Source organism: Dermacentor andersoni, chromosome 4 (genome assembly GCF_023375885.2).
Source record: "Dermacentor andersoni chromosome 4, qqDerAnde1_hic_scaffold, whole genome shotgun sequence".
Taxonomy (NCBI): domain Eukaryota; kingdom Metazoa; phylum Arthropoda; class Arachnida; order Ixodida; family Ixodidae; genus Dermacentor; species Dermacentor andersoni.
In genome coordinates this window covers 17888010-17900082 of record NC_092817.1, presented here as the reverse complement: position 1 = coordinate 17900082, position 12073 = coordinate 17888010, and the positions used below count along the sequence as shown (strand labels likewise).

Genomic DNA, 12073 nt, shown 5'->3' with positions numbered 1-12073 from the left:
CACGGGAAAATGCACGCGCCACAACAGATGGAGGACAGAATGATTTAGCTATACCACAGCCACTGGATGAAAATACACGTTCTTGCATCTTTTCATCGAGCGACCGTGGCTATCTCTACGAGCTGAGCGCTGCGTAAATAAGAGAGCCAGGCATACGTGCGTATCGCAAGTAAACCACTGGCTTATTTGTCTAGTCGCGCATCAGACGTAACAAATTACAGACGGTTTTGCTCCTACAATAGCTCTCTCTCTCTCTCTCTCTCTCTCTCTCTCTCTCTCTGAGAAGTTTTGCAGACGACGCAACGTTCCGCGGTTTATTCTGGACGAAACAAGCAGGTAATGCCCTAAACGTGGTGTTAAGAGGAAACTTTAGCTCGGGCCCAACTCCGACGCCGCCTATTCAAATACATGTAAAACGCAGAAACGTTTTTCTGAGATAACCCCTGGACCTATTTTAATGAAATTTCTTGCATTTGAGAAAGAAAGATAAATTTTAGTGGCTGTTGAAAGCGGAATTTCTATTTAGGATCTGAATTTCGTTAGAAAGATTTTCAAAAGTTCGAGAAAGAAGGAAGCAGGAAGTATACAAATTAATAGCTCTGCATCAAGGACAGACATCGCGGTTCTGTAACCGGCATCAATTAGATTATTAAAAGTTGACAAATTGAATATGTCAATTTGTCATGACGTGAATTCCCAAAGTACAAGGGTTCTGCAAAAGCTATATTTCATATTACTGAGCTTTTCGAGATTCATGCCTAACAAATAAATTTAGTCCGCTTTAGATATACTATTATATGAAATGCACAGAATTGTGATATCGTTTTTCACTGCCGAGAGACAGAGTCGTAAACTTGATAGTTTCGTTCTCTAAAAATTTTCGATTTTTGCCCCTTCTTAAACAAATTTTTGACATAAATCGAAAATTCGAAACCAACAGTCACTAGAGTAAGTTTTTCTTTTAAATGCAACAAATCTCGCCAAATTTGGTGCAGTGGTTGCCGAGAAAACCGAATTCTCCTTTTACATGTATTTACATAGGAGCAACCGAGCTCCTATGTAAGCTTCCTCTTAAACTGCATCCGCCGTGAAATGCCACCTTTGCTTAGCAGGAAGCTTTCGCTTCTTTAACAGAAGTTTAGCCATAACTTTAGCAGCCAAAATCTTGCATACTACCTCCATGACGTTCTTATTTAGGCAAAACATTCGGTATGAAAACGGGACACTCCGGATGGGCTCATCCTGTGCGTCTGTAGGATTCTCCCGCGTTCCTTCTCCCTATTTCTTTCTTTCTTTTTTCTTGTGTTAGAATCTTAAGCAGAAAACACATTAACTAGCTCAACAAAAGGTCCTGCTCTAGCTGTATTCTTTCACGGCAATACATGAAGCAAGAGAGTAGAAACTACAGCTGGCGAGTAAGCTAATCGTGAGCGTTATCTCGCGAGCGCACGTGTCCATATACAGGGTGCTTCACTTAATTTGAGCCGAATTTTAGAAGTATGCAGATGCCACGTAGCTGGAGTCAAGCAGGTAAGCTTGTTTTGCCGCAGCTTGGAGATGCTCAGACTATATTTTTGCATTCCGCCTAATTAAACAATCAGTCTCAATTAATCAGCTTCTCCATTATTATAATTAGATGAAAAGTATCAGTGAGAAAATCGGAGAGCAACATGAGAAACTCGCAACGCAGCTTTCTGTTGCTCAATACGTGCTACATAAAAGTGCTTTCCCGAGCGTGCCTCGAGCGGCCAGTCGCAAGGCAATTTTGCGTGTATTCGCGGGCTTCTTTCAAGCATGGAAAAACACTTTTATGTAGCACGTATTGAGCTACTGAAAGCTGCATCACGAATTTCTCATGTTGCTTTACAATTTCCTCACTGACACTTTTCATCTAATTATAATAATTGAGAAGCTGATTAATTAATACTGATTGTTTAATTAGGCGGAATGCAAAAAGTAATCTGAGCATCTCCAAGCTGCGGCAAACAACCTTACCTTGGTTGGGTCCAGCTACGTGGCATTTGCATACTTTTAATGTTTGGATCAAATTAAGTGAAACACCTTGTATATAGGGTGTCCCAGCGAACAGCTGTAGACAAGCTGTACAATTAAAAGATAAAACTGAAAAACACGAGATACGATCTCCAGAACTGCAGTGTTCGATCGTCAAACCTCTGACGACCAAGCATTGTAGGTCTTATATTTGTATACGTCAACATTTTTTTTATTTTTTTAAGTCTGAACAGCTTGGCTAACGCTACATAGCTGACAACACCATGTGTTCCTCTGCGTCAGAGCGTCATAAGCTCAGTCTCGAACGCCGGAGCACGCCTCGTAGCTGCCGCCCCAGTGCCAGATCATTGCGAAGTAGAGTACACCTTGCAGATATCCGCGTATTGCGTTGCCGCTATACAGGACACACAGTATATATACGGTCTCCTTTACATCGCTAGTTGCGCGATCTTCATCGGCTTCGTTTCTTTGCTAGCCTCGACGTTCTGTCACTAATTGCGGCCACTTCCACCGTGCGGAAAGCATGTAGGCGTCCACTGAGAATGTTCGCCTGGGGCCGTTATATCGCCAAAGTTGTTCAACAACGTTTTCCGCGCGCTGCGCAATCCTTGTCAAAAGTTGCAATGTCCCTGCGCACGTGGGCTGACCTGTCGTGAGACCGCGTACTCGGAACCCTTTGGTACTTTCACTGCTCCAAAGCCCCAGAGGCCGAGAAAATGCCGATTCTTACTTTCTCCGACAAATGGGAAGTTTGGAATCACATGCTTAGCTAAGGTGGCGCTACTTGGAGTAGTTGATAATGCAAACGTGACTACCGTGCACAGCGTGCAAAAAAAGCGATGAATAAGCGATGATGCAGGTTTAATAAAGTCTGCCAGTTGCACATAACACATTTTTCGAATACAGCTTGTAGCATCGTTGTGCGACAAGCTGTGTAGTGCTGTGTAGTGCTGGGCAGTGAACGCAAAAACATAACGCCGAAAACCGCAGAAGTAATTCAATCCAGACGTGGAAGCAGAAGGTGACAATAAAATAAATGTGAGCATGAATGATGCAGTAGGCTTCAATAGAAATCGCGAATGAGTCCGCAAAACTACTTTTTCCGTCATCTTATCACAGCGTCGCTTGTATGTATACCCTTATCATTAATACCTTGGGCGTGTTTTCTTGTTTTCCGTACCGGACCCCGTCAATCGGATAATGATGCGAGGTTATTTTCTTCTCGGCGCGCAGCTCTCAAGTGCCAGGACCTCAGGCAAAAACACTCAAACCAGGGTCGATGTCCTAGACGTCGAAGACATCATATGTGTGTCTTATCAACAAAACAGACGCGTTCCATTCCACATTAAAAGAAAGAAAAAAACGCTCTGCTTTTCACAGCGCCATTACGGGGTGAACGGCTTGGTTATATCCGTCAGGTGGTGTCAATAATTGAGAGCCCGCTACTCAAAGGCGCTAGAGCCTAGGCATTGTGCTCCAGAGGTGCGCGATATATATATATATATATATATATATATATATATATATATATATATATATATATATATATATATATATATATATATATATGAACGAGAAGAAAGGGGGTTGGGGACGATTTTTATTAGTCATAACATAAGAAGCCAACAAACACACCGCGGCGCCATTTCCCCATCCACTTCCGTTTCCCCATGCAGCGAAATGCGAAGGTTGTGAGACTGTTCCCCACCTGCGGCAAGTTTTTTTTTTTTTTTTTTCAGTCAGATGTCGCAATCTAGGCCTGCCGAATACTTCAGAAATTTACAGCCATGACAAAAAATTTTGCTTTTGTACTGACTTTTGAGGCCTCTTGAGCTCAGTTTACTTCAAACCGTCCTTGTCCATGCCTACTTCGTAATGCGCTAAACATCAAAGCTGTTGCACATCCAAAAAATTGCCCAAACGCCGTCCAGCCGTGACCTTGAACGTGAAATGTAAGCATAGCAGATGAGCTTGATACGTTTTTGTAGCGTGTATAATGCGATATAAAGAGAGATCGAGGCTTTCCCCATAACAGGGCCCATCGGACAACTCGCCGTAATTGAGCTTTCAGAGATAGGACCTTGAAGGTAAATTGCCGAACCCACGTCCCGTCGCTAAGACAGCCCGCACCGAACTGCTGCCGCCGTCCTCATCTCAAATCATCGGAACCGCCTCGAGGCCGGGGAAAGTAAACAGAGAATGCGTTGGCACAACGTTGATGCTTGTTTTTTTATTATTATCTTTCAGAGCAATTAGGTCGGCACGCTGTCCCGGTCAGCAACAAGGACCACAGTTTAAGGCCAGCTGCAACAAAATCTCACTTCTTGAGCTCAATGTGTTGAATACAAAGTAACTGTAGCAAAGCCGGAAGACGAGCAACTGCATGTATCCTGAATTAGCAGTGTTCAGATTGCCCCGCCGTAGACGGCAGGTTCCCCTTGCAGTGTGCCCAGCAGGTACCCGATTAGGTGATTTGACGTCTATCCCAGAATCACACGCGGCAGGCCGGGATACGCCCCATCTTTTATTTTAAATCATGCGGTAAAGTTCTGGAAGTGCAGCCGCGCCCAGCGTACACTATGTGTGTGAATTACGCAGCGAACAGACATGTTGGTTCGGGTCAGGCCTGCCAACGCTGGGTTATACCCCTGTCACACTGGAAGTTTTAATGTCATTCGAATCGAATGGCATTCGGTGCAACGAATGTCATTCGCCCGCGGAGGTGCTACACTAGAAAAATTAATGTCATTTGGTGGCGATATCAATGGCGATCATCCCTAAAAAAACGTGGCGACTAAAATGGAACAAGATAGGTATCAAGTGCTTGCATAAGCAATCCATATATTTAAAAATAAGTTTGGGACGTCGCTTCACTGAAAAAAAAAATATTTTAGTAATGCGTATAAAAAAAAAAGTTCAATTTCAGACTATGTGGCCACTATAAGCCAAAACAAGGCTTAGCCACATGAGTAGCCGATAAATTGAAAACAAACAAAATGGCTGACATGGCGACGCTGGACGACGACGCTAAGTTGCAGCAGGTGAAGTGATTTGTTGCTGCGTACTTTGCATTACGAGCAAGGCGTAATAATTAGAGGAAATGATTAGACGTTCTATGGCCGACGAGCAGAGTGGCGGCGGCATGGGCGGCGACCAGACGCTGCTGAGCTGGAGAGGAACAACATTTTTCGACAGCCTGCCGCACACATCTTGTCTCTTTAAAATAACAAGTCAATTAAAACTTGCAAAAAGTTATTATTTCTTTATGAGTACGGCTTTCAATTTGCAAACGCTCTGTCCTGTTTTGCTTTGTTTCTGGGGTTGAGAGTACACATTCGCTCCGAGTGTGAAGCCGAATGAGTTTCTCGAACTCATTCGATTGCAAAAGTCATTCGGTGCTAATGGCATTAAATATTGCTGTGTAGCAACCAAATAATGTCATTCGATGCTAATGCCATTCGGTTCGAATGACATTAAAACTCCCAGTGTGACAGGGGTATTAGACGTCACTTCAAGTTTCGCCGGTATGGAAAGCGTGGATATATGACAGGTGTTTTTGCTATATCCGTTAACATTTCGCTCATAAAATTGTGCATTGCGCCCTCTCATAAATACACGAACCCATCATACATTCAGTAACGAAATTTAAAGTTTATTCCGATTTATCAACACTTAGTCGAATAATTAGTGCATTATCCAGATTTGCGGACTTACGCACGCGAGCTGAAAAATAAAATCGAAATTCCCTCCTACCTATCAAAGACAGGAATGAGGAGAAAGATGAGGGTAAAGGTGGTGATGACAATGAAGCGCAGATGATAATTCAAGTTATATGCAACAAGAGCCTAGGTGTTCATTAAACACTTGGGTACAGTCAACTTTCGCGCAAGAAACGGGGAGAAATATTTAAAGCCTGAAGTACGTTAATTATTTTAAATTTTCAGCATCGCCCACACAGTGCCAAAACAACACTTCACGACACCCCCTTCCATTAAACGTTGAACAGCCCCACAAACGTCTCATTAAAGCCACAAGGTGTGCGATGTTTCGCAAGCAGTCTTTTCTGCAGCCTCCCTTCCCTTTTCCCTTTCATGCCCAAGGGCGAAGAACAGGCGTACGTCGACATCATAAAAAATATTGTAATGATAGTAAGGAAACGTGCTACCAAAGCGGCCTATCTTTCACGACACTTCTCAAGGCAAGGCTTTATCACATGACATCTATCACTACATGACCACCAGGCATGTAGACAGCTCGCACCGTCACGGTAACTGTCAATGCTGTCACTGTCACATGACAAGACACTCAACAGGACAAAACGGACGAGACTCTCGTGGGACGCTAGCGATAGCAGAATTCTAATCGCGCTTATAGCGCGCCCACAACTTCCAAGTCACTCCTGAGAGTGCAAATGTACCCTTGACGTACCAGCCACGCTCGTGACAACTTATTTTGATGAGAAAAAGATGACTTATTCGCAGGACGTCAGGGTGGTCGACTTGACTGAAAGCGCTCTATCTTGCGAAGTCCTACATAATAGGGAAGGAGGAACGTAATGAGCGATGCGACGAAACCTTAAGGTAGAAATCGCACAGACACTCTTCATTCGCCCCGGTATTCTCCTCTCACATGTATTTATTCTAACTACAGAATGGTAGAGCCACAGTTTGTGGATTTAGTTAGACCTGAATCTTACACCATTTATAGTGTACACGTCTTCGCTCCGACGGAGCAATCGAATTATCAAAGCGTACCGACTGAACTGTCAGCCACTATATACTGTGCGCGCAAGATCGTTGTATGTATACCTATGCATGTCACACTATAAGCACGACAGCCGAACCATGCAAAGCGGACAGAGCACGATGAAAACCAAGCGTCGACACATGCGCAAACTTGCGTATTTGAGCTAAGCTATGGTGCCAGAGAAGCAGTTCGACAGTTGCCAACTCACTTGCCCACGATGAACTGGACTTTCTTCCTCGGCCTGCAGTAGTCGCACCCAGGGCCGCTATTCGGCGAACCATCGTAGCCGCATCGGTCGCACGGAAGCCTTCCCGACGTTGGCAGGCACCGGCTCAGGCGACGCACGAGAAGTGCCGACAGTCCCGCCAGACGGCCCGGTTTATCCGGAGACGTCACCAGCATGGCAACCGAATGTCGATGCTTGCGGTGTCCGAAGCTCTAACGCTGTCAAGCCCGAAACAAGCCACGGTAATCAGTCCCGTAGCGCTCCTTCTTTGTCTAAATGTTTAACGGCCTGGATCACGAAAGGTCCTGCGATCGCTAGCCAAGCCGCGGACATCAATCCTGCCCTTATCGCGTCGAAAGAAGAGACGAACAGCCTTAATACTAGCTAGCGTAGCCTCAATGCTAGTGTAATGTAACAATGAAAACGAAACTCCTGGCTCAGCGCATATCACTCACCCGCCCTTCGGGATCACATGGGGCCCAGTGAATAGCAAACGGTTATAGGAAGCAGCTCTTTCAGCCACGACGGAGGGTTTAGAGACAGCGGAAGGTTTGGATTAGCCGCCCACGTTGTGACGCATAGTAAAGGGAGGCTTTACCGATAAGCTATCCGCGCGAGGCAGCGTGGGACGCTCCCGGAAAGAGCACTCTGAAGTGGCCCTCCACGAGCCCGATCAACCGGCGCTTTTATCAAGTGAGAAAACAACACCGCGAGCCTCGGTTCTTCGTCGGTACGCCAATCTCCGGTGGTTAGCAGCGCGCACCACGGCGAGTTACTCGGCCGTCCAACTGCGTCAGACGCGACACACCGCGATGGCACTTTTGCGTCGCCTTGAAAGTTGCAAGTTTCTCTCTCTCAAGGAACAAGACCCTTCGCTAACGAGCCCCGTAATTCGAGCGTCGAGCTGGCATAAACAAACTGCCGACCTGCGTCCCGTCAAACACTGAGAGAATGACGGGTTCAGAGAGAAACAAAAGAAAGCCGTGCTCTGCTCAATCACAAATAGAAACGCCAAGCCGGTGCTTGCTTGTCTCCAGAGCAGAGGACAACGTACTCGGCGGCGGTCGGGCGCGCACCTCAACGACGTTCTGCACATCCACATGCGTACAGATCGGGACGTCGCGTCGACGAAGTTTTCTCCCCCTTCCTCTGGGGCGAGGCAGTCGCCAGGTCTAACCGTGAGATGCGTCCCTCTCCTCCTCCTCGTCTTCTTCGCAGTGTGACGTGTGACCGTGGTAACTGTGGCGGCGGCGAAGACAACACGACCGCTGCTCTTGCGTGCCGGCGGCCCTTCCAGGGCTTCGCGACGCGCGATTCGCCGCGCACGCACGTGCCGCGCGCCGGCAAACAAGACCCGTCCCACGCGGCGACAAGTTCGGACGTACGACGACGCACCGGCGATCAGAGCGCGCGCATTCGGAGGATAGTGGACGCGCTGCGGAGCTGGCGACGGCGGAGGCAGCGGCGCCTTGGCAACCGGCCGCCCCGTTGCCCCTCTTCGCTCGTCTTCCTCCCCCACCCCTCCCCGTTTGTTTTTGCCTCGAGAAGCAACGCCGCTACCGCGCCCCCTTCCAACTCCATTATGTCTGTCGCCGTATCCCTCCTCTTACTACGGGTCTCGTCGTCGTCTCAGCGGGCCGTGTTCCCTACCGTATGCGCACGCTCACGGGCAACCGTCAGTGCTTGCCGTGCAATCCAGTGAGCGCGATCTCTTTAAGACTCAGGTGCGCGGTAGTCAACCATACGGATGGGCAGAATGTGACACCGCCTTTGTAAGTTCTCAGTGGAGCACGACTGCGTCGACACACCGCTTCTACCTGCTCAGCAAACATGGGCCGCCGTGCGAAACGCTTCCTGGGAAGAAATTACGCCTCCTTGTTAACGCTTGTTCTTGTTCCCTAGTGAAATGGCGCAAACCACTCTGGGGGATCGGCCATGATCGGGTGGTGAAAAAAATGTTAGTAATTCTTATTTCTCTTAAAAATAAATTAGGATGAAATGAAATAAGTATCTTGCAGATGGGATTCAAAGTATATACCTTTACAGATATGAATAATCAATTATCTAGGTATTTTGTGAATATTGTGAGCATAATAAATATACAGAAGAATTCTAGCATGCAATTCTTTTTGTCTCACGCGGAGAAACGCAGAGTGCTTCACAAACGTTACTGTGGCTGTAAGACAGTACAGTAGCCCCAAAGGAAAGAATTACAGGAAGAGTCAAATTCAAGCCAAGCTTTTGGAAGCGTTCTTCTAAAATCTTTTCTTTTGAATAACGAAACGGCGGCATGTCAAAAATAAGTGTTGCAGAGATCCACTCTCATTGCATAAAGGGCACAATAGCGATGTATACTCAGACCAGACCTGTGTAGGCAAAAGTTCAGTGGGCGGACTAGGCGTCGCAGTCTTGTAATCGTTACTTCAATTTTTCAAGAGGAGAACCATTTGTTGTTCTAAGGAAAACTGAGATACGGGAAATCAGATGTTGCCAACGATGATTTCGCGAAGTTATTTGTAGTAGTATATTTTCGGAATTGCGCCGCAGTGATGAAAGCTGACGTAGGTAAAATGGGGATTATAGGACCATCGTGGGATGCTACTGCGAGTGCATTTGTATATTCGCATAAGGCTAGACCTTTGTGGCCTGGCACCCGCACTAAACGAACGAGACGTAAATGTCTTGGGAGAAGAGAATAGAAAGCCTCTAATGAATTTGACAATTTGTGTGTGGTCGGTAAAGAGCAGACAAACAGGCAATCAGCTAAGATTACGGCTGATGACAGATGATGGTAATCTGCGTAAAAACAAGACAATTGCCAATAATTTCGCCTGAAAGATAGGCGTGAAGTCATGTAGCCAAATGGAAAAAGACCATTATGAAACGTCGCTCCAGCGCACAATTGAACACGGACGAGAATTAGCGGAAAACAGGTCTTTATGTACATAGGGGGAGGGGGGGAGAGGGGGGGGGGGGGGCGCTGTTAGTGCATCGGACCGCCCAAAAAATTTTTCTTTTTTTTTTTTGGTACAGGCGACAATCATCCGAGGCGTCGAAACCAAAAGAAAAAGTGAAAAGAATAAAAATAAAAGTGAAAAAGGTAATAAAACCTTTTTCGACCCCATCACTCAAGTACAATCTTGCTCATCTCCCGCCTTACCTAGCTGAATCGACACACACGTTTGTCCTTAGATAATCAAGTTCTTTTTTCGCGAGCACAACAGAAGGATGCAGATGCACCTTTTCACTTATTTTTATTCTTGTCACTTTTTCTTTTGGTTTCAACGCCTCGGATGATTGTCGCCTGTACCAAAGAAAAAAAATAAGAAAAAATTTGGGTGGTCCGGTGCACTAAAAGCGCTCCCCCCTCCCCCTGTGCACATAAAGACCTGTTTTCCGCTAATAAAATTTAGTTGAAGTCCAGCATGTGTTGTCCTGCTCTTCTCGTCCGTGTTCAATTGTGCGCTGGAACGATGTTTCATAATGCCAATCACAACCAACTAGCCCAGCTGTCCATACTTAGGAAAAAGACCAATTCAGATGTGGTGATACAATGCCCACACCTGCCTATTCTTCACAGACGGAAGCATCAGCTGCTATAATGGTATCTGTATTTATAGGTGTGCGGCAGTCTTCCCAAATACTATTCAGATATTGATAGGGAAGGTGTTTAGCGTTATTTGGAAAAATATAATAAAATTCGAATTTAGCGACTGGAACCTAGGAACTTAATAAGACCACCTCGCATAGGTGAACATTTAATGGGTCCAATATTTTTAGTACGAAAACAACTTTTGGACAACGTGAGTGATACCACTGATAGTTAAGAAATGAGACCAGTTCCTTAACGAAAACGCATTGTGATCTCCGCTCTGGCGATGCATATATCTTTAAGAAAGTTTGTACTGTTAGAATGCGGGATCGCATGAGAAGAGAGGGCAGGCGTGTTTCTTCATATAAGATATCGCTATACCGACGCATTTAGGAAGCCCAAGACACAAACGTAATGCCTGTCGTTCTAATAGAACCAGAGGCCGAATTTTGTATGCAGGTCCGCCAAAAAACAAAACGCCGCCGGACTCCATTATCGGGCGAACATACACGAAATATAACACAATGTGGGCATGCCGACGCAATCCTGATCGATTGCTGCTAAGTCTGCGCAGCATTCCCACTCCGCGTGCTCCCTTTGAGGTAATATGCTCTACATGCGGACTCCAATTAAGCTTCTCGATGTACACTACACCCAAATATTTAACCGAATTCACCGGTGGTATACTGTCTCGTCGATAAAGAACCGAAATTGGCACAGGAACGCTTTGAGGAAAATCTAGGACGGCGATTTTTCTGATATTAATAGAGAGGTTAATGCTATCAAGCCACAAATCTATAGGCGGCTCATACAGGACTGTAGAGTTTCGTACAAAGCATGTAGGTCTACCAATGCATCAAAAAAAAAAAAAAAAAAGAATGCTACGTCGTCGGCGTAAATATTACACATACACAACCTGTTGCAAAGGTACAGTACTCAGTAAAACATTAAACTGCAATGTAGATAGGACGGATCCCTGTGGTAGACCTCTTGACTGTTTATGCGTTGAAGACAATCCGCGTTGAGAGAAGCAAAATTCCCTGCTGTTTAAAAATTCGTAAACCCGCGCGACCAAATACTTCGGCAGAGCAGCATCCTGAAGCGCGTTTGTTATGTTTGAATGTTCTACGTTGTCATACGCCTTAGTGATATTCAAAGTGACTAAGCCGCCCAGTTGAAAAAGAACAAAAATTTCTGTTGCGAGTACAGAAATTTCTGTTGTACGACAGAAGTTCCCGAAGGAAGGAAGGCATAACTTTATTGAAAGGGGTTGGGATGAAAGGTTACGAGCTCGACGGGTGGAGGCCCCTGTCCAGGGCTCCACTGGCTGCTGCCGTTTCCCTGACGTGATCCAAAAGCGCAAGCTGCACCTCCGGGTCAGAGCTGGCGAGTTGTGCCTCACATTGTTCCAAAGTGTTCGATAATTGAAATTTACCTAAAAAAGTATTTAAATTTGGTGGTCTATTTTGGCAGCCCCACGAAATGTGGTATAGCGA

The 12073-nt window shown here is 45.8% G+C and overlaps 1 protein-coding gene across 5 annotated transcripts in view; it reads right to left on the bottom strand.

Annotated features, from left to right (window-relative positions):
• The window catches only part of LOC126535795 (proton channel OtopLc-like), an 84929-nt gene that overhangs the window by 50675 nt on the left and 22181 nt on the right, over window positions 1-12073 (bottom strand). The window contains exons 1-2 of one of the 5 annotated variants that reach the window (XM_055073440.2): window positions 7441-8368; window positions 6968-7203 (exon numbers count right to left, since the gene is read on the bottom strand). The exons of 1 other annotated variant lie outside the window; for it this stretch is intronic. In XM_055073440.2, coding sequence (XP_054929415.1) covers window positions 6968-7161 — 194 coding nt within the window. In that variant the 5' untranslated portion in view covers window positions 7162-7203; window positions 7441-8368. Of the gene's footprint in view, window positions 1-6967; window positions 8369-12073 lie in introns of those variants that run through there. 3 more of the 5 variants (XM_055073441.2, XM_055073442.2, XM_050182606.3) reach the window with 3 other exon arrangements.